The sequence below is a fragment of the Salarias fasciatus genome, chromosome 10 (assembly GCF_902148845.1).
Source record: "Salarias fasciatus chromosome 10, fSalaFa1.1, whole genome shotgun sequence".
Classification (NCBI taxonomy): Eukaryota; Metazoa; Chordata; class Actinopteri; order Blenniiformes; family Blenniidae; genus Salarias; species Salarias fasciatus.
Genome location: NC_043754.1, coordinates 5,311,859 through 5,336,918, shown reverse-complemented (window position 1 = coordinate 5,336,918; position 25,060 = coordinate 5,311,859). Strand labels below are relative to the sequence as shown.

At 41.7% G+C, this 25,060-nt stretch overlaps 4 protein-coding genes across 4 annotated transcripts; all 4 read left to right on the top strand.

The window, feature by feature from the left end:
• Positions 1 to 1,750: 1,750 nt before the first annotated feature.
• Positions 1,751 to 4,074, top strand: LOC115395672 (Na(+)/H(+) exchange regulatory cofactor NHE-RF3). The gene is given in 11 exon segments (XM_075410435.1): positions 1,751 to 1,871; positions 1,874 to 1,956; positions 2,046 to 2,250; positions 2,353 to 2,490; positions 2,647 to 2,847; positions 2,934 to 3,180; positions 3,261 to 3,325; positions 3,328 to 3,362; positions 3,452 to 3,546; positions 3,548 to 3,661; positions 3,737 to 4,074. Coding segments are annotated over 11 exon segments (1,317 nt in total). The 3' UTR covers positions 3,750 to 4,074.
• Positions 4,075 to 5,784: 1,710 nt separating this feature from the next.
• LOC115395737 (matrix metalloproteinase-20-like) lies at positions 5,785 to 9,749 on the top strand. The gene is given in 12 exon segments (XM_030101377.1): positions 5,785 to 6,029; positions 6,633 to 6,726; positions 6,729 to 6,879; positions 6,953 to 7,101; positions 7,240 to 7,365; positions 7,446 to 7,607; positions 7,687 to 7,845; positions 7,848 to 7,875; positions 7,962 to 8,091; positions 8,180 to 8,358; positions 9,318 to 9,421; positions 9,509 to 9,749. Coding segments are annotated over 12 exon segments (1,494 nt in total). The 5' UTR covers positions 5,785 to 5,918; the 3' UTR covers positions 9,610 to 9,749.
• A 105-nt stretch (positions 9,750 to 9,854) lies between these two features.
• LOC115395736 (macrophage metalloelastase-like) lies at positions 9,855 to 17,779 on the top strand. The gene is made up of 10 exons (XM_030101376.1): positions 9,855 to 12,149; positions 13,213 to 13,460; positions 13,534 to 13,682; positions 14,648 to 14,773; positions 14,858 to 15,019; positions 15,093 to 15,282; positions 15,393 to 15,523; positions 16,454 to 16,613; positions 17,050 to 17,153; positions 17,230 to 17,779. Exons 1-10 carry the CDS (start codon positions 12,039 to 12,041, stop codon positions 17,328 to 17,330), a joined length of 1,482 nt encoding a protein of 493 aa, XP_029957236.1. The 5' UTR covers positions 9,855 to 12,038; the 3' UTR covers positions 17,331 to 17,779.
• Positions 17,780 to 18,713: 934 nt separating this feature from the next.
• On the top strand, positions 18,714 to 23,878 carry acat1 (acetyl-CoA acetyltransferase 1). The gene is made up of 12 exons (XM_030101720.1): positions 18,714 to 18,846; positions 19,402 to 19,449; positions 19,523 to 19,640; positions 20,656 to 20,751; positions 20,852 to 20,952; positions 21,149 to 21,292; positions 21,376 to 21,526; positions 21,597 to 21,692; positions 22,597 to 22,710; positions 22,837 to 22,901; positions 22,987 to 23,144; positions 23,292 to 23,878. The coding sequence occupies exons 1-12, from the start codon at positions 18,796 to 18,798 to the stop codon at positions 23,410 to 23,412; spliced, it is 1,263 nt and encodes a 420-aa protein (XP_029957580.1). The 5' UTR covers positions 18,714 to 18,795; the 3' UTR covers positions 23,413 to 23,878.
• The last annotated feature ends 1,182 nt before the right edge of the window (positions 23,879 to 25,060 follow it).

The window sequence follows — 25,060 nt, the reverse complement described above, 5'->3', positions numbered from 1 at the left end:
CAATATTCTCAATATTGTGTTGCGAAATGGACACAGATGGACTCCACACAAGGGAAACTGCATTCGTGGTCACCTTGTGTAACTGTGCATTTCTAAGATTTTAGTGTGGAATCAGGCACAGACAAGATAAAATTCAGTTGAGGAATTTCTGCTCACAGAACATCATGATAACACAAGATTACTTTGCTGAAAGTGATCATGCTTTGTTTTATTGCTCATTACTAAAATAAGTTATGTGTGTGACAGGCCAGATTTTATTTTAAAAGGATGTGCAAGTGTTTTAAAAAAAATTAAAACATTCTTTGTCCTGATGCACAAAAACAGCCTAGAATTTTGCCTTTCAAATTAGACAAATAAAACAAACTATTCATGCTTATAAAAAATGCAATCACGCTGTCTTGGGACACTTTGTAACTCTGAGGCTGTTCATGATCTTTGATTCCCTCCTTTTTCCCCAGAGGACAAAGACTAAAGCTAATTACATGAAGTCAAACCCAGTTTTATTGCACCCGAGTTGATAAATAGAGGCGCCACTTGTGTCCTGTGAGGATCAAACTTTAGTCTCACTGCCATCCTGACAACGCAGACCATCACAGCTGTAAGTTTAAAAGCTTTGAATATCAAGTGACACTTTTTTCTTTTTGCTTTGCAACTTTTCATCTGGGTGTGTTGTGAAATTAGTACTAATTGAAAAAATGCAATAGTCTTAAAAACGTGTGAAAAAGTGTCTTTTCAGCAGTTTGTGTGGTTTAATGTCTTATTTTTCTTTGTAGGTCTTGTGGATGATTCAGCATTGACAAAGTAAGCCTGCTTTTTATTTTCCTTCTCATAAATCTTGCCATACATCATTACTTAAACTTAAGATCATGTAAACAGTACTAATAGACTGACTTGATCATTTGAAGTTCAGAATAGAATTAGACATTTACCCAGCAAGAACTTGCCTCTACTTATTGGAGCTGTTATCAGGCTGTCAGGGAAAAACAGTGTTCGACATGTCTTTCTGCTCTATCACAAATAAAAACTTTCAAATTCAGCAAAACCCATAAATGATGATAATCGGGTATTTTGGAGCAGAAATCTGTCAGAGTTGTGAAATCCTCCGAATTTGCATGGGCAGAGTCTGAGATGCAGCTGAGTTGGTTTGGCACACTGACTTTTGTAACGTCGTAATCTTAATGACTTTGGGCTCCTGATAAGGAAAACTGCACGAACGTTATCCCAACAGAATCAGGCCATGCAATGATTGTGCATTTTGAAGTGTAACTGTTGCAGGCGAGAGACAAAATTCTAGAAAAACACATGGTATGTTCTTGGAGATAAGAGATGGACGTGTGGGATTTGTCCATGAAGAAAACAGAAAGTATTTATCGACAGTGTCCTAAAGATTAGTGTGTTTGTCCAGCATTTCTTCTAATAACCTTTAGCGTCAATGTACATTCAGCGCCTGATAAAATGTGCACAGTTGCTCACTCTTATTCCAAGTTGAACAGATATTTGGGGACTGCTTTTAAAAGTAAAACTTTATTATTTTATTGGAATATTAAGCAAATTAACTCAAGTTTGTAAGTAAGTCAAATGTTCCTTCTTTTTTTCCTTATAGGAGCTGTACATCCAATCTAAAGAGGAAACAGTCAGTCCAGGGATGGTGATCACAGATGGTAACTGGCATGCATTTTCTGTTAATCTCTCTAAAGAGTGTAAAGCTGTGCTTATAAATCGAGTTTCTGTCTCTCCTGAGCCAGACGGGATGGGAACATCCAGCCCGCGCCTGTGCGTCCTCAAACGCGAGGAAAAGGAGAGCTACGGCTTCTATCTGCTGCAGGAGAAGCAGAACCGAGGGCACATCATCAAGAAGGTGGAGTCGGGGGGATAGCACAGCGCAGCGGCCTTCAAGATGGAGACAGGGTTCTGGAAGTCAATAACTTCTATATTGATGACATTTCTCACTCTGAAGTAAGATGAGATCCTTCACTGTTAGCAGAATTTAGAACACCTGATGAGATTCATGTTGAATAAACTGTTCTCTTTAACATATTTGATAGGTGTCTAAGAAGATCAGGCAAAGTGGAAACCAGTTGTGCTTGTTAGTGCTGGAAGAGAAAACGTATAAACAGGCTGTATCCCAAGGTCAGGACCTCCGGGGCGTGGCCAGGGCGTGGCGTGACGGCAGCACAGCGCCCAGACTGTGCCATATCAGCAGAGATCCTGTCTCTGGCCTGGGCGTCACCTTCACAGCCCTGGAGGGGAGCAATTCCCTCGGTAATCAACAGAGATTACGTGATTAAATCGGAGCCTGTCTGTCTGCCTGCCAGTGTCATTCAGCTACTTGTGTATCTCTGCCAGTAGGAGAGAAAGGTCGTTTCTCTGTGAGCGTTCTGGCAGGAGGCGCAGCTGATAAGGCCGGAGTGCGAAAGGGAGATCGTCTGGTGTGGATGGACGGGGCGATGGTGTCTGATCTCACACACTCCGCCCTCAGCAGAATGGTTTGTGCTCAGCTTATCTTCCGCGATTAACACAACCTAAACAGGCTGTTTTCTTGAAGACTACTTTACGAGCACTGATAAAGCTACCTGTCACAAACTTTCTAAATAATGAAGACTGCAGAAAGGTCTGAAGCTTGTTTCATCAACTCTTTTCTGACAGATGAAAAAAGTGGAGATATCACCATCCTGGTGATCGACAGCGAGAGCGAGAAGAAATACATGCAGAAGAAGATGCCCATCCTGCCCTCGATGGCCGTCCCTCACAACCTGCCGCACAGGGCCAGAAAGCTCCGCCTCATCTGTTCGCCTAATGGCTACGGCTTCATGCTTAACCTGGAGACGACGGCACTGGGACGCAAATGTGAGTAGTCCGAACAGAAAGTATTGCATCATGAAGAGATTTAGGTTTGGCGCTTGAGCTGAATTTTGGTCTGACTTGCTCGATAGATCACGTTCTGCAAAATGTGGAAAGTGGCAGTATAGCAGATAAGGCGGGCATGAAAAATGGAGAGCTGCTGCTGGAGGTCAACGGACAGTCGGTGGAGAAACTGGCGCACGACCACGTTGTAGACCTCGTGAGAATAAGCTGGAAAACAGTGTCCCTCACCACCATCAGCCCCCAGGGACTGGACTTTTACACCAAGGTGGGAATTACTTTCTCAGACATGAAAATAAATAATCAGGGCCCGGCTTTGTGCATCATTCCGTGTTTTCTCTCTGCAGCTCGGCCTGTCTCCGCTTCTTTCTGCGAAGAAACAGCTGAGGATGAAAAAGAAACGTTAATCACGCTCGACTCTGCTCTCTGCCAAAAGGCCGCGCAGGGTTCGGTTTTGACCTGGGCTCTTCCCCGGGCGTCCCGGGACTTTCATCACCAAGGTACCAGTCAAAGATGGTTGATGCAAAACCGACAAAAAAGAGAAAGTGGAGACTTTCACTAAGTTTTTAACTGTCTCAATGCCCGGCAGGTAGTTTCAGGCGGTTCTGCACAGAAAGCCGGACTGGCCGAGGGCGACGTCGTGATACAGGTCAACGGACGGAATGTGGAGAGGAAAAGCAAGGAACGTGCTTCTGCTGATGAAAGAAGGAGGAGCTTTTCTCTCATTACTTGTTATGGATGAGATAAATTACAGAAATGAAAGAAGCAACAGCCCCTTAGACGCGTCCCTGAGAATGAGGTGAAAAATCAATGACTCTTTACACACGTTCTGCTTTAAGGCACAATCTTCACGTTTCCTTTTGTTTCCCTACAGGATGAAGAAGTGACGATCCTATGAGGCATTTTTTTTAGCAGTAAATGTTCAAAGATGTGGAAGCAAGTACAAAAGTATTCATGTTCACGATGTTGTATCTAATCAATTTGAGTCTGTTTTGTAACTGATGTAAAACATCAATCAAAAGAAAATGCACATTTCTATATTCTTGAAATCCACTAAAGGTAAATGAGCAAACAGGTCATGGGAAGGTTTAGGAGTTTTTTTTATGACACCCAAAAGGACAACTTGTGTTAGTTTGCAGAATTCAATCTATAGATTATCAGCAGTGAATCGATAACAGGAGAGTGTATCCAGCATTTTCACACAGGGCTCAAATAATGGAGAAGAACAGCAAATAGTTGAATAATTCTGTAGCATTTGGGTTTTAGGAGAGAGCAGTATTAGGCGATGTTTGGGAGCATGTGTGGGATTTAATATTATACTAATAATATCCTGCCCATCAATCAATTGATATACAGTATTGAATAAAAGTTAACTTTTTCTGAGATTTTTCTGATGAGAGTCCAGTAGTGTTTATAGTTTCCTATGGAAATGTACTTCGCATCAGACTTTATATGACAGTTTTTCTAAACTAATGTTTAATTCTTTTTTCAATGATTATGATTATTTGTTATTGTTGGTGGCTTTCATTGTATTGTGTTTCTGATCAGTTGGTCATCCATCTGCAGACCAAACGGTCCTGTGGAAAATAAAGTTCATTATCAAAAGATCACAGAGATCTGTCTTTTTCATACCTCCACTGACTCTGCTCAGGGATGCTGGATATAGCAGATGGCCCACATTTGCTTTGAATAATATTCTCAATTTTTGATGCAATTCTTAATATTGAATAATGTCAAAAGGGTCAATCATGACACCGATTAGCAGAGATTATGATCAATAAGGGATTCAGACAAGAGACAAAGATGTCTACAGCTTGTAATTTAAAACTTTTGTTCACCAGATTTTCACTCCAAAAGAGGCATTAAGCTCTAATTTTGCCCGGTAATGTTATGAAGCCATGTTGTATGTAGCCCTTCAGACCGATTCATCTTTCTCTCCAGCCTGATGCACCACCGCTTTGCAAGTCTGCCTTTGTGTATAAAGCAGACGCTTCTAAATCAATAATTAATAAACTATGCTTAAACATAGTAATTTTGCGACATTAATGAATTAAATGCTGACTCCAATTTTCAAACCTGAAAAAAAATGTCGTGCTTCTTAAAATCAAGAGAGCTTTGCGAGCCCCCCGGTTGGGAATCACTGCTCTAACCGATTTAATAACATAATTTGAACCATGTCAAAGTAGTTCAAATCAAACCAGAACAAAGTCAAGGATGTGTACTTTCTATAATTTACATGAACATAGTCGCAAGAACAAAACTCAGCATGGTTCAAGATCAGAATATTTCCCAGTCAAGAGGATGAGGAAGACTTGCTGTCACTGCTGCCCTCATGTGGAAAATCAGTGCAAGCAATTCTGACTTACAGAACTGAATGAATTTGAAGTCGAGTCACGCTGTGTTAAGTGCATTGATGTATTCACAATATTCGTCTGAATCAGCAGCTGTAATACTTGTTTTCTTTCATCTTTGCATGGTTTGGTTTTAATATGTAGCTGTGTGTAGATGCAGGGATGAACTGCTCACAAATAACAAGCTTTTAAACGAGCTTTTAACCCCCTGCAGCATTTGCACAGTACAATCACGTCTGTTTTTACTGTATTGAAGTTTCAGCACTGTGCATCTCACAATAGGATTTTTACAGATTCCTTTCCAATCACTTGATGCCTCTTTGATGAGAAAATTCATTGTTTGCAATTTGCCAAAGAGATGCAAGAAGTGAGTTGCGATCTGCGCCAGTGAATTGCAGGAAAATATAGGTGATGGACGGTGTTTTGCACAAGTTCTCATCAATATCGTGTTCCTGCAGGTCTGAGTTGAGAACCTGATCCCTCCTCTTTGACCAGATCTCGATCATTATCTCACTCCAGCAGTGCTGAATGGGCCTGTTCAGGAATGTAATATTGCCCAGTCATGCATAAACCCACAGAGCATGGAAAGTGAAATATCGTGAAATAGCCTTCATCACAGCTCCTCAGCTGAGCAGAACCGGAGAGAAACATCGAATGACGAGCTCGGAGAAGTCCCTTCTTCTCAAGTAGAGAACAGAAACAGTCATGGAAGTTGCACTGGCTCTAAGAACTGTGATGATTGTGACGGTCGTGGCTCTCGGCGGAGCGGTGCCCACCACACCTCCCCCCAGCGAAGAACAGGTCTCCAAAGCCCAGGTAAACACCACAGCTCACATGTTGTATTGCAGGCTAGATTTATTTACCTTACATACTGGAGCGAGCAAAGTTTTGGGTTTTTCTTTCATTCTGAAGGGTAAATTATCTACAAGTCTCTGACCACTGGTTTAAACTGCAACTCGAAGTTCTACCAACTGACACAACAGCGTTTCCTCTGAAGAGTGAAAGCCTGGTGTGATATAACTATTAAATGACAGCTTAAGCAAAGTCCTTGGAAGTAAACAAGGTTTTTTTCTCAAGCTTAGTATTTTTAAACACCGACAAATGTTCTACACATGTTACAAAAAGCAGAAAGGATTTACAGGTTGTTGTTGCTCATCTTGCAATGACTGGTGTAATTGATGTGAAGTTTTTATGTGAATGTCTAAGTTATAAAGCATTGGGTGGATCATAAAGTTTATCATGAGTTTTCTCCACATCTAGAATCTAGAGCAGAGAAACTCCCTGTTGTTTGTGTTTCAAAGGCTCCAGTTTTTGTATGCTGTGTGGCAGGCAGCAGATATTCTTCATGAATATGGCTGGTTCATTAAAAATACTGGCAAAGGTAAGGAGCTGTGTTTAACCTCCTGTTTTTTTTTCCAGGACTATCTGTCCAGGTTTTTCTCTGATGTGGGGGTCAGTGCCCCCGACTCGGTCTGGCGAAGCTCCCTGGACACCTTTGAAGGAACTCTCAAAAAAAGCAGGAGTTCTTTGGGCTGGAGGCGACGGGGCAGTTGGACTCCAACACGCTGGAGGTGATGAATCGGCCGCGCTGCGGCTTCACAGATGTGCTCAGATACAGTCACTTTGAGGGAGGGCCGAAGTGGGACAAGACAGTGATCACGTACAGGTAACAGTCCATGTTCAGGTCATTCAGCTGTTAAAAACAATCCAACATGTGTTTGATTGTCTTCACTCTGCAGGGTGACAGAGTACACTCCAGACTTGACTCAAAGCGAAGTGGATGAAACTTTAGCCAAGGCTCTTAAACTGTACGGTGACGTTACTCCTCTGGATTTCAAGCAGATTGACAGCGGCACCGCCGACATTATGATCAAGTTCACTCCTGGAGGTAAAGTCTCTGCATTAATGCATTGCTACTTCACTGTTTTTCATCCACTTTCTTCAGGATCATTCTAAGCAAAAGCAATAGACAGTTTCCTGCTTCTTTGACGACTGAACATTCGTGATATCTTCTTCTCATCAATAGACCATGGAGATTTTGCACCATTTGATGGACCGCAGGGCGTCTTGGCACATGCATTCTCACCTGGAGAAGGTCACGGAGGGGACACGCACTTTGACGAAGATGAAAGTTGGACGCTAACAGCAGAAGGTGCAGAAATATCGATCATGTGGCGTCGCTCCTCATGCTGATCAAACACCCGCATTCATGCTGTCAGTGTGAATCTGCAGGATCCAACCTGTTCCTGGTGGCAGCCCATGAGTTCGGCCACGCTCTGGGACTTGCCCACTCTCAGGTCCAGACAGCCCTGATGTTTCCCACCTACCAGTACGTGAACACAGACGGATACACGCTGCCAGAAGATGACGTGCAGGGCGTGCAAGCTCTCTATGGTGAGATTCATCCTCACAGAAAAAAACAAAACACAGAAATAGAGATGCCCCTGCTGAGATTTCACTTTTTTTCTAAAAGGAGTCAGACCTTCTTCAGATCAGCCCACCGCTGAGCCCAAACCAAACCCGAAGCCTCCTAGAAAACCTATGGTGAAACCACCGCGTGCACCTGACCCTACATCAGAACCTGTTCCAGACCGGTGTGACCCTCAGCTCACTTTTGATGCTGTGACCAAGATTCAAGGGATCTGTACTTCTTTAAAGATGGGTGGGACATCTTTTATTCTATTGGCCAGATTGGCAAATTGTGTGTTTTCCAATTGCATATTCATATTTCTTTATCCTTCATGCCAGCTATTGCTGGAAGAGGAGCAGCTCCTGGGACGGAATCAGGATGAAGAAAATCCAGTCCGTCTGGGCTGGAATCACCAAAGTCGACGCTGCTTATGAGTACAAGAGAGACAACACTGTCTTTTTTTTCAAGGTACAAAATCTAGTCATGAGCAGCACATCATCACTCACACAGAAGCTGGAACACAGCTGCTGTTCCTGGAAACATTCATGAATACAAGCTGAAACTCTGCACCACAGGAGGCCGCTACTGGGGCTTCAGAGGAAACGCCGCACTGCCAGGTTACCCCAAACGTCTCAGCGACCTCGGCTTCCCTTCATCTGTCACCGGCGTGGATGCGGCTGTTCACGTGTCCTCTGCCAGCCGGACGCTCTTCTTTGTGGGATACAGATTCTGGAGGCGAGTGTTGCTTCATTAGTGTGGTCCTACCTGGACGTCAGCACCAGTCAGAAAAGAAAACAAAAACATTCTGAGGTTTCAATGGAAACTCTTAAATTTTTTGTTGAGAAAAATTCCCTTTTTGATATCTTGATGCTACTTGTAGGAACATGATCTTTGTCATTAAAAAACTGAGCCGGTGTATTTCCACTAAAAGAAATGACTCATTTAATGAACCAAATTGAAATTTGTCAGCATATCCATTTGTTGAATATTGATAACTTGAACTTGTTATTTGCACATTTGCACATGAAAAACTGCATCTGACCCACTTTACAAGGATACAGACTTACAGCGTCTGGTGACAGGGCTGCAGTGTTTTCACAAAGTTGCATTTTATACACTGTGACAGAGTTGGAGTGATCGCCAAAAGTTCCGCATTGGGAGCTGTTTTTATATATTGGGCTTTTAGTGGTTCTGAACACCACTGTCATGTACACAGCAAATTTTCAGTGTTGAATTAACTCTGAAAGTGTTAAGAGTGGTCTCATATATACACTGTTGTAGTGTTAAAATATACACTTTAAAGTGTTCATTCGAAGAATTAACACTGTATATAGTTAAATAGGAACACTGGTCAACAGAGAGGAATATTAATATAACTCTACTGAGTGTCAGCATTAGAAAATTAACACTGGTCAGTGTTGAGATTTTAACACTACAAAAGTGTATATATGAGACCACTCTTTAACACTTTCAGAGTTAATTCAACACTGGAAAATTTGCTGTGTAGATGGACCCAAAATATAACAAAATATTTTGACTTTCACTTGTAAACGTTACTGTGTAAACAGAAAAACTGATACTAAAGGCAGATTCATGGCCAGTATGTCTTCTTGAGCTGCAGTAAAACTGCATGAAGGTATTTCTGAGATGATTCTGTGGTGGTAATAAATTCTTCCATACTTTTAAACTCTCAGCTTCAATGAAAGACGAGGCAAAATGGATCGTGGATACCCAAAGCTCATCCACAGAGAGCTCCGCGGGATCGGTTACAAGGTGGACGCTGCTTTTGAGAACAGAGGTGAGGCCGCCGTCAGAGATCAGATGGTCCGTGGTTGAACTGCGCTCTAGCCTGGTCTGATATCAATGAAGCACTCGTTCCTTTCAGGGTTCCTGTACTTCTCATATGGATCCAGCCAGACTGAGTACCACTACACACGAAGACGAGCCAGTCGCAAGCTCTTCAACTATAGATGGATGGACTGCTGAAAACAAACAAAGAACAAAGCAAAAGCCCATAAATAGACACAAACCAAGCCGTGTGTCGATAAGCAGGCAGCAAAGCACTGATATATCCCAAGAACTCTTGGTGTGTGTGTGTGTGTGTGTGTGTGTGTGTGTGTGTGTGTGTGTGTGTTTTTCTTCTTTTTTTTTTATTGTCAAAGCGATTCTATTATTTTCTATTCTATGCATGGTAGTTATGTGTTGCAGAGCAGGACTGTAAAACTTAGAACCAATTCAGACCATGTTTTGTCAGACCAAGTGAAAAGGCAAAAGTTTTTTGATGTTTTTGAGCGTTCGTTTACATGACCAACGGTGCTCAGAGCCACTAAAAACACAACATTTTGAAATCTTCTCCCTCTTCTTGAAAACGCCGGGAAACGCAACGTTTTAGAAACTCTGCTACTGCGCACAAAATATTCTTTTTCACATGTGCAAGTAGATGGATGGTAACAGCAATGTTTTCCTCCGGGGTATCAATAAGAATACAAATCTGTTCACAGCAGTGTTGTTAATATTTATAGCAGGCATCAGTCATTCTCAAGAATTGTGTTTTTCCTCACAAATTGCACAAAGAAATGATCATGTCTCCAACTTGACATTTTAATATCTCTTTTTTTAAGTATCCAAAGTTAACAAAATAAAAAGGAAAGAGTGGGCTGACTTCTTATAAATGACTCCCCAAATATATCAAGCTTTACTTGAAACACAACAGGATATGTGAGAAGTAAAATTATATCACACGCCACTTACAAAAAAAAATAAAGATCAAGTAGAAAAAGGCCTTGGAAAAAAAACACGCAACAGATCCAAACAGTTATGTTTGTAGCAAACGACAAAGCACAAAGTCACAACTAGACAAGATCACAAAAAGTTTGTACTACAGCAGCTATAACACAGTAACGTTGAGGATAGAAATAATTCTGCTATTTCTGTAGTAGTCCTATAAATCCACCTCATGGCAATAAGGAGAAATTAGTCAGGTAAATAAACACAATCACTATAGAAAATGGATCACATTTTCTACAACTCTTACAATAATTTTTATTCAGTGGGCATCATGACCCACAGTGTCAAAAGGCTGCATGAGAAGAATTAAAATGATGTTCTCTGCATGATAACAGACTAAAACAGTAATGCATCAAACATATTTTAGTTCTGGGGCCACATTCTGACCAATTTAATGCTGAATGTGTTGGACCAGTAAAATACTGCTAAAATAAACTTCAAATTTGAAGTTTTTTTTTGTTTTGGTGCAAAGTATGATGAAAATACCTTCATAAAATTAAACAATTAGTACAAAAAAAGGCTGTAACCTCAACATAAAGTCAATTTTAATGAAAGCTTCTGGTGCAAAATACAGTGAAATGTCAAAAAAATCATCTTTTGCATGTTTTTACAAACTCACCCTGGCAGTATGGTTAATGCAAGTGCAAAATGCAAAGTGCAAAACATCTTTATGTATCTATTATGTATTGAGATTACATCTACATTGTGCTTGGTTGCTTTAATTAAGATTGAAATAAAATGCAAAAAAAAAAAAAAATTCAGTAAATATCTGCAGATGTGTGAAATACTTAGTGAGGAAATACTTTCTGGTGCATGTTGATAATGATTCACACAGTCTCTGAGATGGATCTGTAAAATGGATCAGGGGCAGAGTGACTGAGTCGAACTTTGAACTGAATAAAATTCACAACGTGCTACAATCAGGTTGGAATATGGTTAGAATTTTAGTGTTTCATTGAGGTTTTCCAGATCTCATAAAATACATGTTTGTTTCCACCTTAGATTTTGTTCCCTTGTAACCTTGGTTTGGTTGATTGATTAAACCAAGAGACGTCAGAACACTCAGGTGTGGTTAACGAAACAGTTTTCTCTCTGTGGACTAACCTATGAGCTAAAAACAGGTAAAGTGGCAATTAAAAGCCTAGCTTTTTACAAAACCTGAAGGAAATCAATGGTGTGCATATGATTAATTAAGGATGCTGTGAAGGTCCTACTCTGCCTGCCATTGGCCGGCACGTTCATCTTTGACTTTTAGAGTGACGTTTGGTTGAGGTCAACATCACATCGTGAGGCTGAGCTGCACCATTGTGTAACAGGGAAACATTTAACAGCCCTGAGGTCAAATCAGGCAAAACAGAAAGTGTTTGGGATGATGTGTCACATTGCACAAGCTGTTATCAGAATCATGTTATTGCAGATTCAACATGTCAACCTGATCTCTGCTCTGGTTCTGAAGGGGCCTGTTCAGACACTTGCAGGAATGTCATATTGCCCGGTCATGCAACTAAAAATTTCAGGAAATAACATTACAGTTCTTCACAGCACTTCAGCTGAGCAGAACCAGAGGGAAACATTAAATGATCATCTCAGAGGGGTTTCTTTCTCTCCGATAGAGAAGAAAAACAATCATGGAAGCTGCGCTGACTCTGAAGGCTGTGATGATTGTGATGGTTGTGGCCCACGGCGGAGCGGTGCCCATCACAGCTCCACGCAGTGAGGCGGAGGTCTCCAAAGCCCAGGTAAACAACACACTTCACATCATATTGCTCGCTACATTAGGAAGTCTGTAATTTGAAGGGTGAAAGCATGACGGACTATATGCAAGACTACAGGCAGGATGTTGGAATGAGATGCACAATAATGCTATCTATGAATGATTAAAGCTCAGATATAGAAAATATAAATTATCAGCCTTGGAAACAAAGACGTGCCTGCAGGACTTGCACACAGTTTTCTTCAAATTTATTTGTCAGAGTCACAAATGTTCTCTATACCCGTGTGACAGTCATTGATAGTGTTTTTTTTTTTTCATTTACTGTGGGTTTTTTTCTTCTCCATGTTTAAGTTATACTTCAAAAGTTGCTAATTTGAGCACGTTTCCAAATAACTTTGCCATTGCAGGTTTGTTGTGGGCATAGCCTCAAACTTTGACAAAACCATCAATGGTAAAATGAAATGAAAACTGCTTCATGATCAAATCAAAAACATCCAGAGTCAGGAAAAGTAAAAAGAGGGATCATGTCAATATTTTCCCCAGAAGATATTTAAAAACACATTGAAAATACCAAAATGCCCAAACTTTGCATTCGTGCATGCAACACTCCAAACACAAAATATTAAAGGGTCATTTGAGATACAAGCCAATAGAAAGACAGTCCTTCAAAACATTTTCTGATTGGTAAATGATATGAAATCAATCCAAGTGTCTTCACCCCCGGAGGCTCCAAGTCACTCAGGGAGGATGTTTTGGCACACACAGCTTTCAGTCAATCATTCAGCTGCAGCTTTGTGCAAAATGTCATGATAAAACTTGACGGTGCCCGCAAAGCATCAATATGCCTGTACTCGCTTTGATTATCTTCAGAAATTCACATGAGAGGTTTTTCAAGTTTGCTGCACAGAAAACAGTTACATTGTTTCAGTGGAGTGGTCATGTCTTCATTAACATGATGGATGGATGGATGGATGGATGGATGGATGGATAAGTTATCGTCATATCAGAAAAAAAGCAATAATGGTTGTTTGTTGTTGACTCGTATGAATCAAGATTGTCAATTAATGCAAATGTGACTTGTTTTCCAGGACTACCTGTCCAGGTTTTTCTCTGATGTGGGGGTCAGTGCCCCCAAAACTGTCTGGCGAAGCTCCCTGGACTCTTATGAGGACACTCTCAAAAAAATGCAGGAGTTCTTTGGGCTGGAGGCGACGGGGCAGTTGGACTCCAACTCGCTGGAGGTGATGAATCGGCCACGCTGCGGCTTCACAGATGTGCTCAGATACAGTCACTTTGCAGGAGGGCCGAAGTGGGACAAGACAGTGATCACATACAGGTATTACTGAATAAAGCGTAACAAGTGATGTTTAAGTTCATTTTGGTGTCAACAAATTGTCTTCACTCTGCAGGGTGACAGAGTACACTCCAGACTTGACTCAACGTGAAGTGGACGCCACTTTAGCCAAGGCTCTTAAACTGTACAGTGACGTTACTCCTCTGGATTTCAAGCAGATTGACAGCGGCACCGCCGACATTATGATCAAGTTCAGCAGTCGAGGTAAAACTGTGTCTTTAACACTTCATGTAATGGTTCCTAACACTTATAGGAGCACCCCAAACTGCCTCTGAGAAAAACCAGAACCTTTACAACAGTGAAGCCATTGATGGACATACCCAAGATCTTTGACTCACAAAAATAAGACCCTTCAAAACAGAAACTCTTTTCTTTTACATGTACAGATCTAATTATGAAGCCATCACATCCATGGTTTCCAGCCTGGGAACGACTGATGTGATGACTTGAAGGAGAAACACCATCAATATCAATAAAATAAACAAGACAGAAAGGAAATGGTAAAAGACACTTGGTTAAAGAAATAAGAACAGAGGACTAGATCACTAATGAAAAGCACCCATGTAAAACTTTACCACTCTCTCCATCATTAAATCCGAACTCCAAACCCAGCTGGATGGTCCCTCACCTCCCTTTTTATCCTGTCTGTATTTTATGTTGTTTATTTGAACAGTGACTTTGGGTGACACGAAAGGCACTTTTGAATAAAATGTATTATTATTCTTATTGTATTGCACCCTTATCAGCTGTCATTGTATATTATTCATCCGGACATTTGAATCATTCAGATGAACTGGAAAAACAGTCAATGTCTCCAAGCATGAGATGAAATGTTTAGAGACTGTCGCCCTCATCCACACAACCACAAGATGTATCCTCCAAATGTTTACCTTTTAAGTCATACTTCAGTACATTTGAATAAAAATAATTTATTTGACATTTGATTGGATAAAAAATTCTAATCAACGTGACTGATGTCTCAGCTCGGCTCATTGTTATTTTCTGGGCAGACAGACTACAGACGATATAAACATTCTATGTGCCACAGAAAACAGAAAGAAAAGAAGAAGAGTCCAAAGAACACATTACTCTGAACATTTTTTTCCTCAACTATCTGTGTGGCTACTCAGATTAAAACTTTTCTTTTGCCTTCTTCCTCTTAAATTGAGACCATGGAGATTTTTCGCCATTTGATGGACCGCAAGGCGTCTTGGCGCATGCATTCTCACCTGGACAAGGCCTCGGCGGCGACACGCACTTTGATGAAGATGAGGTTTGGACGCTGTCGGCACAAGGTGCAGACCTAAAGAAATGCCGCTGACGTGATGTTGCTCCAGCTGGTGAAACGCCACATTAACGTGATTGGTGTGTTTGTGTAGGATCCAACCTGTTCCTGGTGGCAGCCCATGAGTTCGGCCATGCTATGGGACTTTCCCACTCCAAGCTCCAGACAGCCCTGATGTTTCCCACCTACCAGTACGTGAACACAGACGGATACACGCTGCCAGAAGATGACGTGCAGGGCGTGCAAGCTCTCTATGGTGAGATTCATCCTCACAGAAAGAAGACGTTCCTGCAGAGCTTCGTCTTTATCCTCATTATCTTCTACTAAAGGAGTCAGATCCACGACAGATCAGGTAACGGCTGAGCCCAAACCAGACCCACTACCCCCCTTGAGACCTGTGCCAAAGCCCCACGATGAACCTGAACCCACATCGGCTCCTGTCCCAGACCGCTGTGACGCAGGTCTCACTTTTGACGCCGTGACCACGATTCAAGGAAATCTGTACTTCTTTAAAGATGGGTGAGACGTCTTTTTTTATTCTCATTAATCAAATTAGTCAGTCTTGGGCTGCAATTATTGTATCGTGCTAACATCTGCTTGTTCACAGTGTTTTGGTCTTTTTCTGTCAGATATTGCTGGAGGAAGACCAGCTCCTGGGATGGAATCAGCATGAAGCCGATTCAGTCCGTCTGGGCTGGAATCAGCAAAGTGGATGCTGCTTATGAGTACAAGAGAGACAATACTGTGTTTTTCTTTAAAGGTACAAAAACGAATCCCTCAGGAATACACACAGAACAGGCAAAAGTTTAAAATTTCAGTTAAATTTCAATTTCAAACATTTCTAACTCAATACAGTCCAACTTAACTGAATCAAACTCAAAGAGAAAAGCAGCATTTCTGTAACTTTGCAGAGTTAATGTTTTAACATCCCGTCAAGCATGTTCAAAGACAATGTTATTCAGAAATCTGAGTAATATTGATGACATGATTATGCTGATTGTTACATCTAGACCATTCAGAACTACCCTTTAAACCTTTTATTGAACTTTTTTTAATTTTTATCATTTGGAAAATGTTTTTTATTCCTTTTCTATTCCCATCATGTCTACTCATGTCTCTCTCCCATTAAATCACATATACACAATAGCAAATTCCAGTTAGTAAAAAGTCACATTAAAGGTGCTGTAGGCAGGATTCAGCATCTCCGCCATCTTGCTTAGGTTTTACCCTACTGATGATGTGTTGTTGCTATAGTATTCCTGCTCTCCTTACCTCAGCAAGATGGCGATTTGACCCATCTAAGATGGCGATTTGAAACCCAGCACAGCCAATCCTGTCCTGTTTTCTCTGAAATCACACCCTTACGCAAGTTAAGCCCCTCCCACAAGAATGTGTGACGAATGCCCCTCGACCAATCACGGTTAGAGCCTCAGGGGCTCTTCTGATTGGTCACAGATACCTGGAGCTGTTGAGATTGCTTTTCAGCTCAGAACAGAGACAGATGGAAACGCTGCGCCCTCGCGGTAGTGCAGTTATGCTACACTCCTAAAGGATTATCAATGGATACTCTAACATTTAATCCAAGGAAAACACAGAAAAATTAGTACTGACTAGCAAAATCCTGCCTACAGCACCTTTAACTGTTGAAAACCAGCCAGAAACATGACCCTTCCTTATGTCTGCACCACAGGGGATCAGTATTGGGGGTTCACAGGAAACACTGCGCTGCCTGGTTATCCCAAACACATCCGTGACCTCGGCTTCCCTTCAACCATCGACGGGGTGGACGCCGCCGTTCACGTGTCATTCATAAGTCGGACATTCTTCTTTGCGGGCAACAGATTCTGGAGGTGAGTGTTCACAGAGTTTTCTATGAAGTGGGAAGTAAAAAATGGAGATACCTTTGAGCTATACACCAATAAATCTTTTAGGTATCTTTACTATTCAAATTCCTGTCTTTACAATTTCAGATTATTTACATGTTCAACATTTCAATGGAAATTACAGCTTTTCTCTCCTTAAATCACCTTTCTCCGCCTCCTTAAATAATCTTAAACTGGTCTCTCGAAAATGACTTCACGAAAGAGAGGTAACAACACAGAGAAGACATTGACAAACCCTCAGCTGCTCCCTACAGCACCATACTGTACTCTTACACAACAGGAGGTTTCACTTCTGCAGTCCACTGCATGTCATTGTAATTTCTTATGGAATTTCTGATTTTTTTTTTTTCATTTACCACAAATATCTGTACAGTTCTGTGAATGAATACTTTCCCACTTTCAGCTACAATGAAAGACGAGGCAAAATGGATCGTGGGTACCCAAAATTCATCCACAGAGACCTCCCTGGCATTGGGTTCAGAGTGGACGCTGCGTTTGAAAACAGAGGTGAGACCACCGTCAGAGATCACATGGTCCGTTTGTCCTTTACGCTCTGGTCTGATGATTCGTTTGCTCCTTTCAGGATACCTGTACTTCTCATTTGGACCCAGTCAGACTGAGTACCATTATGTACGCAGGAGAGACATTCGGAGCTTCTTGAACAATGAATGGATGGACTGTTAAAAAAAACAAGCAGTGACAGTCCACAGATAACACACACATGCACGCACACACACACTCATACACCTCAGAACATTATGCTCTGAGAACACCCTTTTAACGTCAACAAGTATCTTCTTATAAAACATGAAAGTAAATGCAACTTCAGCAATCATAGTGAAATGTCAGACAATGAATTAAGAAGTTTAATAAAGATTTGAAATGTAATGCATGCAAGTGTGCGTGTTTTTATCTTTATGTGTACGTGGTATAGTGGTGGTGAGATGATGATGTAAATGCTGTTTAAAGACTTATTTTAATGCAATTTATTATGTAATACTATGTGGTTTACATTCAGTGCAATGTTCCTTTGAGGCATATGGGCCCAAAATTTTTACAAAATCTTTTGAACATCACCAATCTGTATTGCAGTTGTTATGAAAAAAAAAAAATCATCATCATTTGGACACACTGGAGAGACTATCTCTCCTAGTAGATCTGGGAATGCCCCAAGGATCCACCAGTAAGAGCTGGAATAAGTGTCTGAGGACGGGGAAGTCTGCGCATCCCTGCTTACACTGCTACTCCTGCTACTCTGGTCCAGCATAAGCAGATGAAAATGGATGGATGGGACACAACAGCGAGAAGAAGGTATGCACATTTTTCATGTGACGCTGCAGCTCAGGTTTTGATTTGATTTGATTTGATTTGATTTATTTATTTCATTCATTTAAATAAAACAAAAAGTGAATGCAACATACTTGCATCTGCATACTTCAGGTTTTCACTACATTCTGTTCTGTTTGTTCTTTTATTCTGCAGCTCCATTACCACAGAGAAGGGACTCGTTGCATATTAAGACTTGATTAGCAATATGCTAAATAATGTTTGTCTGAAATTTATGCACATTTCAAAGAAAGACAATAACATTTTTTACCAAATCTTTTTGTTTAATCTTTTTGTGAACTTGTGTCCTTGACATTGCCATATATCATTATAGTACAATATTACACAATTGTATGACATTACAAAAATGCTTTGCATTTCTTTTTTCCACGTTTCATGAGTTGATTGATTCACTTTCCTTCTATATTTGAAATTCTCATTTTAACTTCACAATTTACACAATAAAAAAAAAGTAATCTCATATTAATTTTTTCTATTGGTGTAATATTACTACTATTAATACTACTGCTGCGACTGATAAAAATTGCTCAATCTTTATTTATTTATTTAGTTAGTTAGTCAGTTAGTTAGTTAGTTAGTTAGTTAGTTAATGTGAAACTTTGACTACATTTCCCATGAGGCACCTCTTCTACTCTGACGGTGCTTCGCTGAAGAACTCCATCTCCCAGCCTGCCTGGACGCGGTGACGTCATGGAAAAGCTCACGCCCCTCGCTGTGATTGGCTGCTGAGGTCCGTCCCCCCCGCCGCTGAAGGTGAAGCTGTTCGCTGTTGTAGGAGTCACGCTCCTTCTTCCCTGCCAAAATGTCAACCGGTGGACTTCTCACCCTTCAGACCGGGGTCTGCAGACGCCTGGTGAGTGAACCGAGGGTCACTATCTGGCCTCGGGCTGCTGAAATGTCACGTTCAAAGTACAGAAGTTCTAGATTTCAGCATCAATATGGCAGCGCAGGGCCTTCTGCTGCTGCTGCTTCTGCTGCTGCTGCTAAACCTCTGAGAATCTGCAGAGTCCTTTGTTAAAGTAACACGAAAGAAGGGGGATTTAAGTGCTTTAGTTAAACCATCTACTTGTTTCCCTCACCTTTAGGGGTTTATCCCTGAGGAAGAAACAAACAACAACAACAAGAACACCTGCTAGCCAGCAGGAATCATGAGGAAAACATGGGTGCATTTCCATGCCCATGCTGGAATTGCCCCTGGTGTGACTTTGAAATGGAAAATATGTTGAATAATCCTGTTTCTGAATAGCTCATTTAACGTGTAGTTCATGCATCAAGGTAAAATCTTAATACTTATGATGAAATTACTCAGTTATAGCATCTGATGGAGATTAGTGTGCTTTAGGAGTGCATATTTCAGAAGAAAAACTGTCCCTAACCAGGTTTTTCTTCTTTTTTTTTTTTTTTCCAGGCTCACAAATACATCTCAAGAACCTACACATCTCGCCCCTCCCTCAATGTAAGTCATACTTCATATTCTTCTTTCATATTGGAGTGTGATTGAAATGTAAGCTGAACCTTTGTCATTCCAGGAGGTCGTCATCGTCAGCGCGGTCCGCACACCGATGGGCTCCTTCAAAGGCAGCCTGGCCACGGTACCCGCCACCAAACTGGGCTCCATCGCCATCAAAGGGGCCGTAGACAAAGCAGGTAATCCTCCACCATCATCCACCACTGCTGTCTGTGGATCCACATCTCCTCTGCACTGGCTCCCCAAAAACTTTTATAAAATTACATGTTAATAAACATTACCGCTTATATATCTTTAATTGTGATTATTACTGTTGGAAAACCTTCATTTTCCACTGAAAATAATCAATTGTGAGGTATTTTGTATTGTTTATGTGGGTTTTTGGATTTTATTATTGCAAGACTTGTCTTTCATGTCACACCAAAAAAACACAGATTTTTAAAAATTAATATAAACTAATCCAGAATTAGAACATCCAAGCTTATGGAAGCAGATTTGAACCTCCTAATGTTGATGTTAAAGACTGAACTGTGGGTCTGAAATTAACATGAGGTAAATGAAGCTCAACTCAGTTCCCACTTTTTTACAATTATTGCATTTTGCAAGGAGATACAGTGTTCCAGTCCTGGATACAAATCAATCTTTATGTGCTGTTGTAATATTGAGAAGGCTACATATTACAAAAATAAATTCTGATGTTTCTGTGCTCTTCTTCAGATATTTCTTAATCATCTTCAAATCAGAGGCTCCGTAATGTCACACTATAAATGTTGATCAAGAACAAAACGTCCATGGAAAAGAAATACAAACAGTGGACGGTTGAAACATTTAAATGATTTTGTGTAGTGATCAGGAACAAAGTTAGTATAGTAATAACAAGTAGAAGTTCCTCTAGATTTAACAAAAACTCAAAAATGTGCAGCATATGTTGGTATGGTTTGTCTTGGAGTGAATAAGAAGCACCCAGGAGGAGCTAAACACTGCAGCATATATTATGAATTAGTCATTATTGTGATATAAATGTGCACAATATTCCAAAAACTGACTGAACTGCAAGAATTGATCTTTTCGATGTATTTGTGATTCGCAATCTCAGAATGGCCAAAAAATACATGATTATTTACTTAATTCATAGATGTCACACACACACACTCACACACACACACGTGGTGGGCTGACTGGTTCTGTGTTCAGGAATCGCCCCTGAGGAGGTGAAGGAGGTCTACATGGGCAACGTGCTGCAGGCCGGAGAGGGACAAGCCCCCACGAGACAGGCTCTGCTGGGAGCCGGTAGGAACGGGAGCATGCATCCGATCGCACTCATGCTGCTGTGGAATATTGAAGAGCGATCTATTCTGAAGTGGAGTGAAATCCATGATTGTGTGTGCAGGTCTGACTCTCGGCACTCCAGCAACGACCATCAACAAAGTGTGTGCGTCTGGGATGAAGTCCATCATGATGGCGGCTCAGAGTCTCATGTGTGGACACCAGGTACACCAGTGTCTGATCAGATGGGCTGAATCAGGATTTTATTTTGACCCCAAACAGGCTGTGTTTACTATAAGCCGTCAGGGATTAGCAGCATGGTGGAGACTGGAGCTATATATGTGTGTGTGTGTGTGTGTGTGTGTGTGTGTGTGTGTGTGTGTGTGTGTGTGTGTGTGTGTGTGTGTGTGTGTGTGTTCAGGATGTGATGGTGGCAGGAGGCATGGAGAGCATGTCCAATGTCCCGTACGTCATGGCCAGAGAGACCCCGACCTACGGAGGAGTGAGGATGGAGGACCTCATCGTGAAGGACGGACTCACGGACGTCTACAACAAGTTCCACATGGTGCCTGCCGCCTGCTGTTCGCTGTTCTCTGACGTTCCACCTGTTGCTTGATGCTGGTTCTGTTTTCTTTTGGGGGAAAAAAGGGAAACTGTGCGGAGAACACGGCAAAGACCAGCAGCATCACCCGGGAGGAGCAGGACGCCTACGCCATCGGCTCCTACAGCCGCAGCAAGGCGGCGTTCGAGTCCGGCGTGCTGGCCAGGGAGATCGTCCCCGTCAGCATCCCGCAGAGAGGTGACGGGAAGGCGCGGCGTCTGGGTCGGGTAGCGCAGGGTGAGGGGCTGACGCTGCCGTGTGTCTGCAGGGAAACCGGACCTGGTGGTGTCCGAGGACGAGGAGTGGAGGAGGGTCGACTTCAGCAAGGTTCCCAAACTGAGGGCCGTGTTCCAGAAGGAGAACGGTAAAGATCTGAGTCCCTCTGTCAGGACTTCAGTCGCACTGAGGAGACGAGACGAGAGATGTGCGTCACATATAGAATAAAACTGGGAATAACTTCACTGCATCCAGGAGTGATGAAAACTAAACATGCATTTACAGTCATTTTAAAATAAAGTAAATTTTTCATCAGTCCGGAATAACATTCATGATGCACTGACATGCACAACTGTGTTTTTTACACTGATTTATTTTTTTACATCTGCTCAGTGCTCAGTTATGATCTACTCTTAAACACTGACTGTTCATCTTAATGCAAATTATATTAAAAAATAAAGGTCTGAATTTTTAAAAGAACAAAATTCACCGTCTCATTTTAAGCCTTAAAGCATTCCTTCACACCAGGAAGTGCTGATGTAACATTTCAGCTGTGAAATGCTGAAGAACTGAAAACAATCCAGGATCTTTATTTGCAAATACTCTGATGTTTTTTTTGAAGGGGACAGAGTTTCACCTTAATGACAAACATTCCTTTAAGTATCTACCTCTTAAAAGCTTTATTCATGCAAATGAAAATAATCCAAACCTTCTTTCACCCCTTTAGGAGAAATGCTAAAAGAAGATTTTTTTCCAGAGACTTTTATCAGACTTTAACCACCTGCTGATCGATCAATCAGTTGAAAGGGGGAAAAAAAAAATTATACTTTCTGTGTTTTTGTTTTCACAATGTGCAGTTCTTTACTCACTGGTACCAAATCAGCAGTTCAGTACATTTCAGTGAGTCTTTTGCCAGATTTATATAAAGTCTCCATATATCATGCAGGCCTTGTTAGAACTGTGTGTTATCAAATCTTACTATTTCCTGCTTTTTAACCCGTCGCCCTCTCTGCTCTCAGCGTCAGCATTTTAACTTATCTGGCGCTTTTCAGGAACGGTGACGGCAGCTAACGCCAGCACGCTGAACGACGGCGCCGCTGCTCTGGTTTTGATGACCGCCGACGCCGCAAAGAGACTCAACGTCACTCCGCTGGCCAGAGTCGTCTGTAAGTTCTCTCTCTCATGTGTCCCTATATATAGAACAATATGAAACTGGCACCGTTTTACTGTCAACGGTACTGTTTGTGTGCACAGTAGTTGGTTCAAATGTGGATGTTATTTTGTTTTTTCAGCTTTTGCTGATGCTGCAGTCGCACCCATTGATTTCCCCATCGCTCCTGCTTTCGCTGTACCAAAGGTGGGTGTCAGTGTGATCTCTGAGTGTTGTTATTAACATCCTAACACTCACTCTGTGCGTGTGCGTGTGCGTGTGTGTGTGTCAGGTTCTGGACGCAGCGGGACTGAAAAAGGAGGACATCTCCATGTGGGAGATCAACGAAGCCTTCAGCGTGGTCGTGCTGGCGAACATCAAGATGCTGGACATCGACCCCAGCAAAGTGAACGTGAACGGCGGGGCGGTGTCGCTGGGACACCCCATCGGGTGAGCAGCTCGCAGGATTCGATGGCGTTGCTCTCATCAGATTAGCCAAACTAGCTCAAATTCATACTTCACTTTGGTTATATGTGTTCTGACTAGATAGTACAGTTTTTTTTTTTTTTAATCAAGTGTCCTCCTTCTCCCCTTCAGGATGTCTGGGGCCAGAATCGTGGGTCACATGGTTCACAACCTGCAGCCGGGTCAGTACGGCCTGGCGGGCATCTGCAACGGCGGCGGAGGAGCTTCGTCTATCGTCCTCCAGAAACTGTAGAAGCTTTGATACACTGTCAGTCAGTCTGTTATCGTGAGGGATGAACGTGTTACTGTTTCAGCTCCAGCGGCCTTAAATCACACAGCAGAGCGGGATTCGTCTCACTCGAACTCCATCAGGACTCCACTATTAAACACTCCTTTAGTTGATATTTAACTGAGTTGAAGTGGGAAAATAAATAGTTTTTATCAAAGTCAAAATCTTTTGTTGTTGGTCTTTTCAGTGTCTGACATGAAATCAAATCAGACATGTTCAATACAGGTGATGTATTTAAAACAACAGCCACAGCAGCAGTCCACCTCTTCAGCTCAGGAGGGCTTCTTCTCTGCTGACCCAGCAGAGGGAGCTGTTTTCAACCCGAGTGCCTGACCCTTTGACCTCGATGCCAGCTCTCACACATCCATGAATGGGACTTTCTTCAACTTCATTAGAAAGGATTTTTCTTCCAGTAGTGACAATAATTTACACGGTGGCTCATTCTTCACTACGTTTTAGATAGTTTTTCCATTTAACTGGTTTTATTTTAAAAAGAAGACACATTTGTGAATTAAGAATGGATTCAGACTGACGTTATTGAGAACAAAATCTATTTCTGGACTCAAAATAAAGTGACCAAATCGTTTCATTTTCACTGTCAAACTGGTCAAGATAATCGCCCTGGACTGCAACAAGGCCTTCACACGTCCTTTAAATAAATAAAATTGAAATTGAAAAACTGATTCCCTGAATCTTCAGAATCCTCTTCACAAAAGCTACACCCATTGATACTGAATTTGAGCTTGAATTTTTGGAAAGCCATTTTGGATAGTTGGCATTGTTTTGGAAATTTTGAGCGTTGTAATTACAACAGTACGAACTTCTTCCTTTCTTCCTCTGTGGAAGGTTTACCACTGCTTTTGCATGTATTTCATAAGATAGATAATGGGATTAGTTAGATCAGAATCTTTTTCAAGTGTCAGACTGTGCAAAGCCAAAAAAAGTACGCAAAAAAGTAAGATGAAAGCAGTTCCCCATGAGGTATTAGATGTTGACACTGGTAGGGAGTTAATGCTGGATCGTTTTCTCTCCAGTGTGGAAGCAAGGCTCTTCAAGACTTGGTCGCGCCGCCAAGTGTACCGTCCCTGGGTGAGGCTGGTTCTGCACCCTGTGAGTATGTGACAGAGGGAGGCTGGCTTGGCGCACAGGAAGCACGCAGGATCTTTGCCAAACCACTGGTGGAGACTAGTTGGTGTTGGAAGGACATCGTATGTAGCGTACCAAGTTGATAAAACTGAGATATGTTCTAATCCAACCTAAATTAATCCCAACCCAAATACCCACTTGATGCACTCAGCATAGACAATCTGAAGGATTTCTTTCATGAGTCAAACTACAGCACAGCACAACATATTGAGGGAGCGGTTTGAAGGAAGTGCTGGCTTCCAGTCTAAAAAAAACCCCCAAAACAACCAGAGTTCAAAATTCCGTCTTATCCTCATCTGCTTCTGCTGAATATTAAACACTAAGGATTTAATGTGGAAATTGCAACCGATGACATAGAAAATGTGAATCAGTGAGCTTGTTATCGTCTGTTTAGAAGTTTTAAAGTGAGCTTGTGAGGCTCAAAATGGTTTCTGATCCAACCGGTCATTTTAACTATTCTGACTTT

Bases quoted from the DNA above. Each gene is read 5' to 3' on its own strand.
- acat1 (XM_030101720.1), top strand. From the start codon at position 18,796: ATGTCAACCGGTGGACTTCTCACCCTTCAGACCGGGGTCTGCAGACGC. The intron at 20,752-20,851 runs GTAGGAACGGGA...TTGTGTGTGCAG, and splicing joins ACAGGCTCTGCTGGGAGCCG to GTCTGACTCTCGGCACTCCA. The intron at 23,145-23,291 runs GTGAGCAGCTCG...TCTCCCCTTCAG, and splicing joins TCGCTGGGACACCCCATCGG to GATGTCTGGGGCCAGAATCG.
- LOC115395736 (XM_030101376.1), top strand. From the start codon at position 12,039: ATGGAAGCTGCGCTGACTCTGAAGGCTGTGATGATTGTGATGGTTGTG. The intron at 13,683-14,647 runs GTAAAACTGTGT...TCTTAAATTGAG, and splicing joins GATCAAGTTCAGCAGTCGAG to ACCATGGAGATTTTTCGCCA. The intron at 15,020-15,092 runs GTGAGATTCATC...CTTCTACTAAAG, and splicing joins GGGCGTGCAAGCTCTCTATG to GAGTCAGATCCACGACAGAT.